Genomic DNA, 16,221 nt, shown 5'->3' on the forward strand with positions numbered 1-16,221 from the left:
CCAACAATTCATACTTTAATCTCCTCTTGGTTGTCTGATTTAAAATTTAGTGTAGTGCTGTACAGAGGCAAAACTACAAAAAGCGGTTGGTTAGATTCATTCTTGAACTCCCTGCACACGTGTGAGTATAATTTATTTGCCAAAAAGGAAAAAGAGAACACACAATAAATATAAAAAAAGACTGGTGGTGTTATTGTTTCCAACTTCTGTTTCAATCCTGCAATGATATTTGAAATGTCTGTGAATTCTTTTGGGCTCTATGTGGAGTACAAATGTGATGTAGTGATAGTCCTAATGCTATCAACTTCTTACTCTTTGAAAGTGATGTTAATATTTTTATTCTTAAAGTATGGCTCCCAAATATTGAAAAGAAGTAAATAACTGAAATAAAGATATACGAGACGGTTAATAACACCATAATGAATGCAATGGAGGAGATGCATGTTAAACATTGACTGTCAGTCACACTTGCGTACCAACTGCAAAATTCCACGGTGATTCACTATGCTTACATTGTGGGTCATATGTTGTCAGACCAATTAAACACCATTTGTCCTTTTCTCCACGGATAACACACAAACCATTTTCCTGGTCTGCTGCCCCCAATTTCTCCTACAAGGCTCTTCCATCACAGCTTGCTAATACCCATGCACTACTGCATTTAGGCAGAGCAGCAGGGGGGGGGGCGACTCATATCCCCGCCTGCTTCCCTTCTCCCGGGCAGGGTGATGATCTGTAAAGAGAGTCATTAAGACGTAATTTGTGACTGTGACGTGCACACACACACATTGCCTGAAGAATGCTATCCATCACCTGAAGCTCTATTCCAAACTGTGGAAAAGCAATGATGTAGAGGCCTGCTGCTTCTCTCTCTGACCTTTGACCTCCATGATGTGTGCGCCTGAGCACAACCGCACAAAAATACACACTTTAAATTAAAACAGCGAATAGTCGTGTGCTGATAGGTAACATCCGATCCACAGAGGATTTGGAGAACAAAGGCTCTTACTCTTCTCTTGCGATACTTTACTCATAGTTGAAATGTTCTCTGGATTTTTGGGGCCTTGTTTTGTTTTTTTAAAGTAATTTTGCATTTTCTTGTAGCTGTTTTGAGTCTCTTTAAACAGGTTTTGTAGCATTTTGCTATTTTCTGTAGTTCATTTGTCATTTTTTCTGTTTGCGCTATTTTGGTATCTCTGTAGTAATTTACCCTTTTAGGCTGTTTCTTTTGTTGTTGTTGTTATTTGTTTATTTATTTATTGTATTTGATTTGTATGTTTTTATAGTTGTTTGGTGACCATTTGTATCTTTGTAGTTGTGGTATGCAGTGTTGGTCAAGTTACTTGAAAATAGTAATTATTTACTAATTACTCCTCCAAGAAGGTAATCCTTTCACTTTACTAATTACTTATTTTCAAAAGCAATTAGTTACTTTTTAAAAACATGATATACAACCTGAACAAAGCAACAGACCTTTAAGCCCAATTCAATTTTTTCTGCATAATCCATCATATAAAATTGAATCAAATGAAAAAGTCTCTTTTAAAAAAACGTGTTTTATTAGTTTTAATCTTTTAACTTTATGCACATTGAATTAAGCAAAAATATAATTATATGCAACAGTGTCTGACTGGAAGAAATTTGTTTAACATTTAAACCTATTTTCTGTATATTCCAGCATATAAAATAAAACAAAGCTTTGTGTGTTTACACTCACTCTTTCAAACAGATGCAAGTAAAACAGCAAAAACTAAATCAAACTAGAAAAATTTGCATTTCCTGCGAAAATGCTGTGTGGATGCCTTAACGCTGAAGATGTCGGCTGAAAAAAGCTGAAAAAGTTGAAAAAACAAAAACAAAAAAACATTGCCCTGAGCAGGATTCGAACCTGGCCCTTCTGATCTAAAGGCAGCGTCTCACCTCAGTGCGCCAATCTCCTTCTAACAAATAGAGGTGGATAGACTGACAATTCTGGTGAAATTAGCAGAAGCTGCTTAGAATTGTGCTGATAAGAGGTGAAAAGGCTAAAAACTTTGCAGAAAAGAGGTAAGGAAGCAAAAAGATGAGCTGCAAAGAGATGAATCAGCAGAATTTCTGCTCAAAAGAGTTTTTTCTGAAAACAGCTGAGATTTGTGCTAATAAGAGGTGAAAAGGCTGAAAGTTTTTCAGAAGAGATGAATAAGCAGAATTTGGGCATAAAAGAGGTGAAAATTCTGCTGAAAAGAGTTCAATCAGCAGAATTTCTGCTGAAAAGAGTTGAATGAGCAGTATTCTGCTGAAAAGAGGTTTTTGCTGAAAACAGCTGAAAAAGCTGGTATTTGTGCTGAAAAGTGGTGAAAAAACTGAAAATTGTGCTGAAAAGGGCTGAAAAAGCTTAAATTTGTGGTGAAAAGAGTTAAAAAAAAGTTTAACTGTTGACTGAAAGAAATGTTGCCATAAGCGGGATTTGAACCCGGGCCTCCCAGTCTGAGAACGTACGCTCATCTCACTGAGCTAAAACACAGGTCAAGCCGGCAAGGAAAATCAGTGAGGCCACTGATAATATGCAAAAAAGGGCAAAAAATATTGAAAAGAAAAATCAATATCTCAAAAAGTATAGAAGTTATGAGCACCAAAAGATATAGCACCCATTAGCAGAAAGAGCAGAATTTTTTAAGATTTGAACGGTGAAAATAGCACAAAAGCTGTGGGAGTAGCGGTCCAAAAAACGTACGGAAGCAACTAGAATAATAAAGAACTAGAAGAATTTGCATTTCCTGCGAAAATGCTGTGTGGATGCCTTAACGCTGAAGATGTCTGCAGAAAAAAGCTGAAAAAGTTGAAACAAAAAAAACAAAAACAAAAAAACATTGCCCTGAGCAAGATTCGAACCTGGCCCTTCTGGTCTAAGGGCGGTTATTTAGCTCACTGAGCCAAACACTTTCTCACAAAGAAGAGGTGGAGAGACTGACAATTGTGCTGAAATGAGCGGAAGCTGCTGAGAATTGTGCTGATAAGAGGTGGAAAGGCTGAAAATGTTGCAGAAAAGAGGTGAATCAGCAGAATTTGGGCAGAAAAGAGGTAAATCAGCAGAATTTCATCTCATACTCATCTCACTGCGCCAAACCGGTTCTCATATGATACCACTTCTTACAGGGTTCACGTTTACTAAGGCACTACCCAAAAGGCGCCACAAGAGGGCACTCCAACACAAGAGATGACCTATTTACACTGATGCACTTAGTAAACAGTCAGCCCCCTACTTAGCTACTACATAATACAGTGATATTACAGTATACAAATTCACACAAATACTATGATTTGGCAGAAATACTATGACTTAGTAGTAATACTATAACATAACAGATTTCCTAAAAAAACTATGAAATTGCAGTAATTCTATGACTTGGCAGAGATACTACGTTTTAGCACAAATACTATAACAACGCAGAAATACTATGACTTAGTAGTAATACTATAACATAACAGTTCAATGTTCTTGCACAAATACCACAATATGGCAGAAATACTATGTTTTAGCACAAATACTGTGATTTGGTATAAATACTATGATTTGGCACACATACTATATTCCGCAGATACACTATAACATAACAGATATTCTACGACTTAGTAGTAATACTATAATATAACAGAATTATTAATTGGGCACAAATACCACGATTTGGCAAAAATACCATGATTCGGCACAAATACGATGACATGGCACAAATACTATGATTGGGTACAAATACTATGACTTGGCAGAAATACTGTGATTTGGCAATAATACTGCGTTTTAACACAACTACTGAGATTTGATTGAGATACTATGATTTAGAAGAAAAACTATGACTCCATACAAATACGATGCTTTCGGACAAATACTGTTTTGGTTCCAATACTGATGTGCAACAAATACTATGATTTGGCACAAGTACTATGATTTAGTACAAATACTATGATTTGGCAGAAATACTATGCCTTAGTAGTAATACTATAACATAAGAGATATACTATGGTTTTGCAGACATACTATGTTTTTACATAAATACCATGATTTGGCACACATGCTATGATTTAGCAGAAATACTATGATTGGGTACAAATACTATGATTGGGCAGAAGTACTATGTTTCAGTACAAATACTATAATTTGGCATAAATACTATAATTTGGGATAAATACTATGATTTGGCACATATAATATATTCAGCACATATATTATAAAATAACAGAAATATTATGATTTAGCCCCAAAACCATGATTTTGCACAAATACCATGATTTTGCAAAAATACTATGATTTAGCAGAAATACTATGATTTAGCAGAAGTACTAAGATGTAGTAGAAGTACTTTGCTTTAGCAGAAATACTATGATTGAGGAGTAATACTTAAACATAGGACAAATATTGATACACAGACACACATACACAGACAGTAAAGGGAACAGGAGCTGTTGAGAGTCTGGGCTTGGTATATGTAGGTCAGTTAAATTAGCTGCACCTGCTGTAGTCAGCCCTTACACACACAGACACAGAGAGAGGTGTGAGTTTTCTTCAGTGTATTTCTGACATTCAGGATTCCCCTCGAACAAATGGCCATAATTTCCTAACCGTAGGGGCTAGAACGGTCATTCAGACATCGTTTTGTTCAGAAGAGATGGGGGAATCTTCAGGTCTTCATAATTCAGAGATAAAATATAAATTATTAAAGATATATGACTTGTAATACACTGTAACTGAGTAGAGGCGAAGCAAAAACTGCCTTGACTTGCTCTCAAACAACCTTTGGTAATTCTAAATCTATTTGGAGTATCAATATCATTCTTTCACCGTAAGAGACAGCAGGCTTTGGTGAACAATCATGGAAATTTTCAGGTCTCTGTGGAAATCCATTAAAAAGATATGATGAGAGAAAAAAGTGCCTCATTTCCAGAGTTTGAAATCTGAAGAAATCTGAGCGAAGGACGAATTTCCTACCCTCAAACAAGTCTAACTCATTTCAGAACGGTAATAGGTGAGAAAATAATTCTTGAATTGTGAGCGTCAGGAGTGTCTGAAGATATACTGGGACAAGCCTTATGTCTTAACTTTGCTTCATTAAGGAGATATGACGATTCGAATATGCCTCTCATTACAGAAATCAAGTGGTGATTTTGAACAAACTCTCCATTGACTTTCTATGGAGAGTTTTGCGACTTTGTGTTGGTCTGAGGAGATTTGCCAAAATTCTATAAATCCCACAACAATGATAGTGACATTTTCGGAAGGCCAGCAAAAATACCTACGTTTTGATGTATAATTTGTGGAAGTTGAGTGAAAATTGAGCAAGTAGCAAGAAGTTGTTCAGACATGAAGAGAAGACTGCAAAACCTTCAGTGGCACACTGGAAGCCAAGTGCATAGAAACCATAACAACGCATGTATTTTGTGAAAAATCACAATTTTGCAACTGAAAACTTTAAGAGGCATAAAAGTAAAACAGTAAATGATTTGAAAAAGCTGATTTATACCTGAATAGCCCAATAATTTGAGAACATTTTAAAGTTTGAATGGTTGTTCTACGTGAAAATATGAGGAAGTAGTTAAGTTTCAAAAACAAGAAAATTTTAGCAGAATTGCAGAAGTTTCGCATTCATTTCAATGTGACAAATTAAGCTTAATATTTTAAAAAGTATAATAGTGAAAAATACCAAAAGACATAGCACACATTAGCAGAAATAGCAGAATAGTTTAGAATTTGAACGGTGAAAATCGGCTGAAAATTGTGGAAGTAGTTAAGTGCCAAAAAGTGTACGGAAGTATCAAGAGGAACTCAATAGTGTGGATGCTTAAAGCATCCACACAATAAAGAGAAACAGGAACTCAATAGTGTGGATGTCTAAGGCATCCACACAATCAAAGACTCAGCAGCACTGAGTCCTGCCGCTCTTAAATCTATTGTCACCTGTTTAGCAAGAGGTTTTCCCAGTGCCACAGCGGTCATGTCAGTGGGAGGATCCGGGGTTTTTTTCTGTGAATTTCACATTCCTGTGGCAGCGAGCTCGGTGCTTGCTCAGATTTAAAGTTTCATTTTTCGTCGTACAAAGAAGTTTTCTTCCCACGCAGAGTGTAAAGTGAACGCTAATGTTTTTGTCACTTTTTATGTAATCAAACTCAGTAATGTCAGTACGTCCATGCTTTAAATGCTGCATGGTCGTACTCGCTCCCACAGTTCGTTTTATCCATTGTTGATCTGCACACATCTGTTGCCTCCACGGGCGTCGCACACTCGTACGTCATTGTCATGAGACACCCACAAACAAAATCACGACAGTTTAGTAACACTGTAATGCAGTGTGCTTACGGGAAAGTAACAGTAATCTTAGGGCTGCTCGATTATGGCAAAAATGATAATCACGATTATTTTCACTGAAATTGAGATCTCGATTATTTGACGATATTTATTTAACCCTTTAAGACCTACTATAGAACCAAGTCCGCCAGAGCTTATATTATTTTTTTTACATGTTGTAGTGCCATTTATGGGAGCATTTCAAGTTGCTATACAACTGTTATAGCCCATATTTTAATAATATGTATGCATTAAGTCCATAGTAAGTACATTAATTGCAAAAAAGTGCAATAAACTACAAAAAAAAATTGAAAATCGTTTTTGTTTGTTTTTTTACATATATTTCTACTTGGAGAAATTTAAGAGGTTATCCCTCAAAACTTTAAATACAAAAAAGTTGCAAAAAAATAGTTTACAACAACAGGAAACTTATTTTGAGTGTCTTCATAGTTTTATTTTGGAGATACACCAATTTTTATATACTGCAGGAAAAAAAACAAACAAAAAACAATCCTATGATGCAAATTTGCAAAGAAAACAGCAGGTGCATCAAAATAAACTATTTCCAGCAGTGCAATTCGAGTTCTAAGCATCCCAGAAACTATTCAGAAAAGTCAAACATGACCAGTATAGGCTTTTAAGGCCTACAAGTAAAAAACTACATTTCCGCGAAAATGACGTCACTTCTGGTTTCGGGCAGGAAATGGCGGACATGCGATAGTTCGCGCTGACGTCTGTTTCACTGTGGGAAGTGTTACGAACAGCTGATCGGATCGGCAAAGCGTGTTTCTGGAATATTATGTTTTTGTTCCTGCAAGCGCTTTTTATGCAATTTTTGCAAAGCTATATGTGGAACGAAACCGTGACCGAGGACAAGCTGATGGCATCAGATGTAAGTACAACTCCTCCGGTTTTGTATGCAAAACAAATTATTGCGCTAGCTTACACGGTTCAGGTTCTACAGGGATTTAAAAATAGTTACACAAAACGGAGCGTGCTGCTCTGACCGGCTTTAAAGGGTTAACAATGACTTTAAAAAAGAATATAAAATAGTGTGCAACACCACTGAAGTTTTTTTTTTTACCTCTCTTTTCAACCAACGGCAGTCACTCTCCTCTCCAAATAACTTCTGCTTAGCTTTCCGAGCTTCCCTCGGGTCCTCTTAATCAGCGGTCTCCAACCTTTTTTGCGCCACGGACCGGTTTATGCCCGACAATATTTTCATGGACCGGCCTTTAAGGTGTCGCGGATAAATGAGGGAGGGGCTAATAATCGGCTCAGTCATTTTTAATGATCGTTGAAAGCCCAGATCGTAATCGTGATTAAAATTCGATTAATTGAGCAGCCCTAAGTAATCTAATTACTTTTTTTGCAATAGTAATCCCTTACTTTACTCGTTACTTGAATTAAAGTAATTGGATTACAGTAACAGATTACTTTAACATGTTACTGCCCATCTCTGGTGGTATGTGCTTGTAGTTCTTTTGTATAATTTTATTTTAGTTTTGTAGTCATTTTGTACCTCTTTGTAGTAATTTGTTTTTATTTTGTAATTTGTAGGTTTTTGTTGTTGTTTTATTACCTTTCCCCCCTTTTTAGACACTTTCACTTGTTTTATTTGTTTGTTTTTTGCATAATTTCGAGTTTCATTTCGTATCAATTTGCAGTTGTTTGGGTCCTCTTGAAGTCATTTTGTGTGTTTGTGTTTTCCATTCTTTCCAGTAATTTTGCTTTTGTTGTAGTTGTTTGAGCCTTTGTAGTTTTCTATAATTCTGTTATCTGCTACTTTTACGTTTTTGTAATATTCTGATCTTTTGCCTCTTTGTAACCAAATAATTAGATCAGAATGGTTATTTGTTTTGTTTCATTTTGTAGTAACTTTGTATATAATTGAGTTAGTTATTCTGTTGTTTTGGATCCCATTTTGCATGCCCTTTGTAGTGGTTTTTTTTTTTTGCTCTTTGCTTGTTTTTAGTCAATGTGAATGCCTTTGTAATTTCTACAATTTTGTTTCGTTTGATCTTTCCAGTAACTTTGCTTGTTCCTTTAGTTTTTCTGATCATTATGCTTATTTAAAAATTGATTTCCAACCTTTTGTAGTTTATTTGTTCTTTTTGTAGTAACTGTCTTTGTAATTTTGTCCGTCACTTGGTTTGTTCTTGAAGTTGTTATCTTTATAGTCACTTTGTCTGTTTGTTGTTGTTTTGTGGTTGCTTTGTGGTCATTCTGCATATATTTGCAGTCAGTGTTTGTAGTGGTTTGAGTCATTTTCTAATGTGAAGTGTGAACAATAACATTCATCAGAGGCACAGGGTTCAGAGGCCCAATTACAGGTTTGAAGCCCAGAAGACCTCGTTCCTGATGCAAACGTCCTTGAGATTTCCACTAATGCTTCCTTTTTTGGCCTGCTACTGTTTCTGACCTCCATCATGAAAGTCACACATGCTTAATATATTCAAAAATGCTGGTACCTAATTACACTTTATGCATAATGAGGAGGGTGGGTGCGATGAAAGGCCAGAGTCGGAACCATTTCAGGAAAAATAATTCATGCCGTCTGCTTGTTGACTCATTCTGTTCTACCACAATAACTCCAGCCCCCACCCCAATGATGGCTAATTGTTCAAGATGTGCTATCAGAGGGGTAGGAGAGAGGTCTGGGTGTTACCAGGTGGTGGCCTCTCTTCTGCTCGTCTTTGATGAAGGGTTCTTTTGTTGGAAATGTAATTCCTTCGCCCGCATGGTTGTTTTCATTGTATTCAAGAGCTTCCCTTAACGACGCCCAACGTTGCAGCTTGCCAACCTCTTCCACTACGTTTCTATGGTAACAAGTAAGAGTGAGTGCGTCTGGGAGATGACTGATTGTGTTTGTGTGTGTTTATTACGGTGATGTGGCTTATTTTTACATAATGAATCAATTATTGAGGCTGTGCAGCAAGCTCGTCTGAATAATTGCAAACCAAAAAAAGAAACAAAAAACCTTCTACACATAACATGTAATGCGTACTTCCTTGGAAAAGGTGCAACACTGTGTTGTAACACTCTGTATGTGTGTGGACGGGAGATGATGTATAATGGGACATCCAACTGATATCATTCGCCCGCCAATCTGCACCCTGCTCGCCAAACCCAGCCTCCATAATTGCTTTATTGAGGCGAGTCATGGCAGCTACAGTGTCTCTATTTATACACAGCCCACAGTATAGATGAAAGTACTCTACCGCCCCCTGCTGCCCAATGCAGGCCTTGCATTCCAGTAAAACGAGGGTTCATGGACACGAAGTAGTAAAATCCTAAAGACAAAGAAATGTAGAACAGATGTCACTGTAGTAAATTCTCAAATACTAATAATGCTTAAAAATGCTAATAATAAAAAACTTAATAATCATCAAGAAAATCCACACAGACAAATCAGTTTTGTTTTAATTTAATTTCACATAATATGTGACTAAATGATTTGGTCATGTGAGACAGGCTGACATCTGTCGATGTTTGTCTATGTTTTGTCTTTAATTAAGATGTGAAGAGGGGTAACTAAGACTTATCCCCACTGCTATGAGAAGAGAGTCTGGATTGCTGTTTAAAGGCTTAATTATTAACCCATCCATAAACAAAGGGGAAGCTTCACCATAGAAACAGAGAGAAAAAGCAAAAACACAAATTATACAGTACTGATGAAATATCGCATCAGTACTGTATAATTTATTTCTATAGTTCTAATCATTAGCTGCTCAAATGAAAACTCGCAGTGTCAGTATCAAACAACAATCAGTGCATCTGTAACAATAACAAGATAAATATAGATTTCAGTGTTGGGAAGGGTTTGCGAAGAGAAAACTACTCCCCCTTGTGGTCAGTGATTAAACTACATCCGTTCATGATTCCTACTAGATTGCCTGAAATTTACAAGAGTGTCTTTGAATTTAATTATTCCTTCTTTTATTTTCTTATTGAACAGCAGACTAGGGACTGAGGGGCTGATGGCTTTAATGCAGGAGTCCTCAAATATGTAAAGAACATCGTCAAACTGGAAACTGAAAACACCACAGATCTGATTTATTAGGTATTTATCCGACAGCCCCACCTCATGGTAAAATATCTTATGAACTCTTAAGATTGATTGCTAAAACTCAAACAAAGTTTTCAGTTTCTGGATGGCTTTCTGGACTCCTGAGGTCACCTTGGAACGTTGCTGCTCAGTCAACGATATTTGCATGAGGTCAGTTTCTACAACATACCTGACAGATAAGTCAGTGCCCGCAAAGCATCTGCCCAACTCCTTCTTGTGAAATGTTTTGATGTATCTGAATATGTAAGAGTCAACCCAGATATCATCCTGACCTTCCGGAGAGACTCCACACGCCACTGCGGGACCTTCAGTATATCTCTCCGAGGTTTTTGAGACATCTTTAAATTCAGTCTGGAGCTTACTTCTCACTGCTGAGCTGCTTGGATTCTTCAAACAGCCCATGCTGCTCTGGTGAGACCCCAAATCACCCTCTCTTCTAATCTCTGTGGCTGAAATCTTGCCTGCTCTGGGATGTTTTTGTGAGGCACTGTCATTATAAGGCTCTGTTGTTGATATTGCGATATACTGGTTGAGGAAGGCCCGATAAGGAAGATGCTTTGATTTCCTTCTCGACCACTTGTATGTGGTTGGCCTTTCTTTGTTCTGTTGGCTGACCTTCCAGTTTGTCCTTTCCATTGATGCGTGCTTTCAAAATCCTCCCTGGAGCCAAACTCTCAGAGGAAACTTTTTGCCTCAAGGAGGCATTTTGAGTCTTTGAGAGAAGTCTTTGGATTTCATTTGCCTTACCTGGGCTCTGTGTTGATAATGTTGATAAGCTGCTTGCGGGTTCCCTCTTAGAGCTGCTGTGGCTTACAGAGTCGACATACTTGTGATGAGATATTAACCTCGTATTATGACCAGTTTCTCTTGGGTTAATACCAGCAGTTTGGACTGTGACTGCAGATTGAAGCTCATCGGCTCTGCGAATGAGGTCCCCTCTCAGGGCTTGGACAGCTGCAAAAGGCCCCTCAATGAAGACTTTCCTCTCCTGGGGCACAGGACGAAAACGCAGCGATCTGTGAGCTGACCGCAGGCTCTCAATCACCAAGTCCCGATTGCCGCCGAATATAGAAAGATCAACCGTAGCGCTTGGGACGTAGAAAAACACCTGCACCACAGAAACGTGCTTGAATTAGAAACTTTTATTTTGCAATCAAAAGCTTATCAAAAGCAAGTGACTTAAGTAGGCATGGTGTTTTAAAATCACACTGATACTTACATCTGTGCTGAAGGGAAACACAGTGAGGACGAAGTCTTCAGGAAACTGGCTGTCTGTCATAATATGCTGCTTCTTTTCCACCACCCTCGCTGCATCTGCCAAAAGTTAGCACAGTTCTGCTGTGGTCTCTACCCAGGTCATTGTTATAATGATGCCTCATGAACCCACAAAGCTAGCACACTTTTTTTGTCACTCAGAGTGCACAGAGCTTGACTCGACTCATTATCTACCAGTCTAATGTTAGCTTTTATATAACAGTACATCACTTTGATAATATCAGATTAATCCATTCATCAGTTAGGCACACATCCAAGCTGCAGATCATACAAAAATCAAATGTTTCATTCATACATTACCCTTTCCACTCAGCATAATGTAAAAGTGGTTCTCAGGGGAAACTGAAATTGGTTCCCGTGGGTACCAATTATAGTGAAAAATAGCAGATATGTTTGACAATGACGAAACAGTTTGTGTAAGCCCTTTAGGTATTTGCAATTCCACATGGATAAGGTGGCCTTAGTTTGTGTCTGTCATTTATTATTACATTCACAGAGCTCCGGAAATAAGTCTCCTATTTTAAAAAAAACAGAATATGTTCAAACTCATAAAGCAGACTGTATTGTCTGACTAAGGTAACTGGAACACTGCACCAATCAGGGAGCACTATTTTAATTTCTAATAATCCCATTGTACAATAAACAATACACCCGGCTTTAGAGTTAAACAACAGGCTGTATGTTATGCAGCAATGATAATGTGTCTGAACTGAAATAAACTTCATATTTTTGATAGAAGACAGTACATACAGATTCAACTGTACGTTGTTTTTAGGCCTTTATTGTAGTAAAATATCTGTATACATGAGTGTTGTCACAACACTATGAAGTTTTAAGATGTTGTTTGCTACATTGTTTTTTATTTTAGAACTGTGAACACAAAAATCATAAATTGAAGAAAACAGACTGCCTTTCTTTTCTTTTTCTATTTTTTGAAGAGTTGGGCCGAATCTAAAGTGCTTCAGAGACAGGCACATTTACATGCGGTGACTTATTGTGAGAAGTAAAAATCACAGTAAGCGGTCATTAAAAAGTGTTCATTGTTTACAAACTGATGAGTCATCTCATAAATCATCATACAGCCTGTATAGGCTGAAAGTGTCGGCGATACTGGCCCTGGGTTTACTTGGAAACGGACTGAAATCAAAATTTGAAGTATTGCAGTAACATTTAGCTTAAATTAGCGAAATGTGGACAACTTTTTAGAGCAGCTTTTTGGGCAACTTCATTTAACTCACTGAGCGCTGGAAGAACTGCTCATACGCAGATTAGCTTTTGTTGGTTGGAAGGGGACACCCTCAAAAACTGCTTGTTGTCATTAATGTATTTATTGAAGGACGCACAGCTTTACACACTATCAGTAGCGACATGTTAGCCTATAGCCTGCCTTTAGCCACCACCTGCTAATTTACCTTCTTCGTTTTCAAAAGTGACAAACGCAACTCCGTCCATGTTGGTGGGATATTTGACCTTTTCGACGTCTCCTCCATCACTCTTCCGGGTGCTTTGGAAGTGAATGGTCAGCTTATCAGTTATCCTGCCGGGGGGCAACACATTGGGAACACCGGAGACAACCACCGTCCTGCTGTTCTCCCAGGAGTCGGTCTCCATTACCCTTTTGTTATGCTACATTAGCACTGAAGCGTCGACATAACGGTTAGATACTCCCGCGTTTTTCGGCCACACTAAACCAGTTTTCTGTTAGTTTCACTTTCACTCGTTAATTCCATAATGTTCATAATGCAGTAACGAACTTTGCCCACTAGGTGTCTCTGTTTCACTACATCCCAGGCTGAGAGGAGCGTTCGTTCAAAATGGCTCATTCATGCAGCTGGAAATGAGGCTGCAGAGCAGAGCAAACATCTCCGCAGTGCCCAAAAGGCACAGATACAAACCTCATGGCAACATCTTCCACAGAGTTGCCTCATCTGTTGCTCTTCTCTCCCATACCGAAGCGACATCTTGCTCCCAAGGAAACATTTCAATTAGACCTTGAAATTGCTGACTGCAGCTAACTAGTGGAAAAAGTCAACACTTGTGGTGCAAACATTTATTAGAATCTAATTTTTAAAAAATGAAAGAAAAGAAGAAGAAAAGCCACGCCATACACAGAACACCTCTCATGAGTCACACAAACAGAAATCCAAACAAATTAAGCCAAGTAGTGACAAACTCGATTGTATTATTCTTGTGCATATAAACATTTTAATATATAAAACAAAGTGGCCTGGTCGAGTGCAAACAAACAGGTATTAAGGGTTAATAAAAGAAAAACCCAGGCTCTGTCCGATACCAGTCAAATCTCCACCTCTGATCATCACTTCAGTGCAAATGCAACATTCACGGTGTTTAATGGTGACTTTAAATAATTCAGGTAGTTTATCTGTGATTCAGTGTTTCTTCTACAAATGCTGCTACGTGCCGTTCTAGAACCTTTAAACACCCAACGTGACACATTCAGTTCAATTTAAACATAATTATATCATCTAATTTTCAAAAAGTGGCAAGAAAAATAAATAAATTTGGTATTAAAACAGCCGCAGTAGACACACTAATGTGATAGCTGGCAAACAAACCCCAAAAGTCTCCAAACACTTTGACTTCAGAACAGCAAACTCGAGTTTAAGAATAGAAGTGGGGCGCTGAGCGGAGCTCTGCAGCTACGGACAAATGTTACAAACTGGTGCTCGGTTTCCACCCTGCACAGACCTGTTGGCCGAAAAAAAAAGGGAAAAAAGCTAAAAGAAACTAAAACAAAATAAAAATGAACATTCATTCTTCAGACATTTGATGTTTCGATTTGGACAGCGTCTGGGAGACAGTCCAGACTGAGGCAGCAGAGGCAGGTGGTTGGATGTGCGTTCCATGTGTGCCGCTCTGAGATCTTAGCAGCTATGAGCCAGTCCTGTCTGAGTCGCACAGCTCCCCTTTGTGTCCGCTGCCGGTTCTGAGTTTAAAGGCGGCTCGGGGGCCTGTGGGGCGGAACACGGCGCTCGGGGTGGTGTGTCTGGAGGGGAGCATGGCAAAGATAGGGCGCGACGAGGCCAGGTCTCTGCCGGGAGCGCCTCGGGTCGAGTTGCACAACCGTGGCTGCTGGTCCGACAGCCGGCGGATCGATTCGCCCCCTTTGTACATCTCTGCCAGGAGGTGGTGGGAGTCTGTACAGCTGATCCCCTCCGGAGGATGTGTCACGTCCAGAATCTGACTGCTCACTGCAGACGCACACAGACAGACAGCGCTGTGAGCAGTGGAGCCAATAAATAAAACAACTGTCATGGGTGAGCAGAGGGGGGGAAACAAACAAAAAAACGACAACAACATCAGACCTGCACCATCGGGAGGCTTCAAATAAAATGCTGCTGTCAGCTTTAAATCTTTGAGTTGGAAGGACAAACAGATCTATGCGTCTGGTTATAATTTACTGGATTTTTTTTTTTTACATTTTCTTTAAAAAGAAAAGGTCCATCTCTCAGTCTTAATTCCTCTGTAAAAGAAGCTGCGTATGAGCCCCAGTCCTTGTTGATTGCCCCTAGTGGGATTGTTGACTAAAGCGCCTGAATAATGAAGGGGAAAAAAAAATCTCAGCACCTGCAAAAAATGCAGCGTGATATTTGAAATAATCAGCACATTTGTGTCAGTGTTAATACTGCCAGGACTGCAGGTTCCACTGCCAGGTGTGATTTCTGCCCCGTCTGGAAATTATTTCTGCTTACATTCACAAACAGACGCTTTCTCCACAGATACGGAGCACAGCAAGCAGATTTTGACAGAATAAAAAAGGTGATGTTACTCCACTTAATCTGGCAAAGAGACTACACAGCAGCTGGATTTATCTGGTGATGAATCTCAGCACGAGTTTCTGATAAACACCTAAAGGCTGACATTCCAGCCAGCGTGCGTGTTTTTACAAACTGCTGGCCTGAATTTGAAAAGAAAAAAACCCAAAACACTACATAATATTCTGGACTAGGATTTGGAGCTTCTTCTGTGTTGAAGAGGTCAAATCTCGGTCAGAACCTGCCGCTAACTCGAGGTTCACTAAGCTTAAGCCTCCCTCTGGTCTTCCTATTACCTGCTTCACCTACACTGAGATCTGAAGAGACTGATTTTCTGCCGGCCTTCCTCCCATGACTGCCACGCCAAACCCCCAGAGGAACCTGAGGAGACAGAAGATGCCAGTAAGGTAGGTGTGCTTGTGGGCGGCAGGACAAGGAAAAAGAAGTCAAAAGTGGAAAACCAGTACTACCTGATGTTTGGCCATCATGTGTGCAGTGTGGATAAACGGAGGTCTGATGGAGGGTTTGTACTGCAAAGGCTGGCCCAGTAAAGAGTAGTGCGCTTCACCTGGTAATCAGAGTCAAAACAACCTTTTCAAATATCAGTTTGCAGTCATTTAAATCGCTTTAGAACCTAACTGCAGCTACATAGACAGAAGCTAACTAAAGTACTCGACAATCAATGATTAAAATATAAACTCCAAGTATAGCTGCCAGTTTAAACAAATGATATATGACATTTATTGAATCCTGTGTGCTAGAACCTGTTTAAAAACACGCACGCT

The 16,221-nt window shown here is 38.8% G+C and overlaps 2 protein-coding genes across 19 annotated transcripts in view; both read right to left on the reverse strand.

Annotated features, from left to right (window-relative positions):
* Nucleotides 1-322: 322 nt before the first annotated feature.
* On the reverse strand, nt 323-13,613 carry LOC113016158 (RNA-binding protein 43-like). 3 transcript variants are annotated; one of them, XM_080297312.1, is made up of 4 exons: nt 13,073-13,613; nt 11,605-11,699; nt 11,133-11,493; nt 323-733 (listed from the first exon to the last, which is right to left on the reverse strand). In XM_080297312.1, the coding sequence occupies exons 1-4, from the start codon at nt 13,269-13,271 to the stop codon at nt 639-641; spliced, it is 750 nt and encodes a 249-aa protein (XP_080153438.1). In that variant the 5' UTR covers nt 13,272-13,613; the 3' UTR covers nt 323-638. The 3 variants fall into 3 exon arrangements, with proteins under 3 accessions (XP_080153438.1, XP_080153437.1, XP_026014548.2); XM_080297311.1 differs by lacking the exon at nt 323-733 and adding an exon at nt 7,406-9,609 and having other exon boundaries at nt 13,073-13,555; XM_026158763.2 differs by lacking the exon at nt 323-733 and having other exon boundaries at nt 9,728-11,493; nt 13,073-13,600.
* Nucleotides 13,614-13,695: 82 nt separating this feature from the next.
* Nucleotides 13,696-16,221, reverse strand: part of LOC113016157 (R3H domain-containing protein 1-like) — a 52,450-nt gene continuing 49,924 nt past the window's right edge. For 14 of the 16 annotated variants that reach the window (XM_080297310.1, XM_026158758.2, XM_026158756.2 and 11 more), the window contains 3 exons: nt 15,907-16,004; nt 15,733-15,817; nt 13,696-14,872 (listed from right to left, as the gene is read on the reverse strand). In XM_080297310.1, coding sequence (XP_080153436.1) covers nt 14,553-14,872; nt 15,733-15,817; nt 15,907-16,004 — 503 coding nt within the window. In that variant the 3' untranslated portion in view covers nt 13,696-14,552. The remainder of the gene's footprint in view (nt 14,873-15,732; nt 15,818-15,906; nt 16,005-16,221) is intronic. The other 2 variants (XR_013905195.1, XM_026158760.2) reach the window with 1 other exon arrangement.

This window comes from Astatotilapia calliptera, chromosome 23 (assembly GCF_964374335.1).
Source record: "Astatotilapia calliptera chromosome 23, fAstCal68.1, whole genome shotgun sequence".
In the NCBI taxonomy this organism is placed as follows: Eukaryota; Metazoa; Chordata; class Actinopteri; order Cichliformes; family Cichlidae; genus Astatotilapia; species Astatotilapia calliptera.

What these genes read in the sequence shown, in the direction of transcription:
- LOC113016158 (XM_026158763.2), bottom strand. Translation starts at nt 13,271, where the DNA reads ATGGAGACCGACTCCTGGGAGAACAGCAGGACGGTGGTTGTCTCCGGT. An exon ending in CACTTTTGAAAACGAAGAAG is followed by an intron (nt 11,700 to 13,072) that starts GTAAATTAGCAG and finishes AACTTTTGGCAG; the next exon opens with ATGCAGCGAGGGTGGTGGAA. An exon ending in TGTTTCCCTTCAGCACAGAT is followed by an intron (nt 11,494 to 11,604) that starts GTAAGTATCAGT and finishes TCTGTGGTGCAG; the next exon opens with GTGTTTTTCTACGTCCCAAG.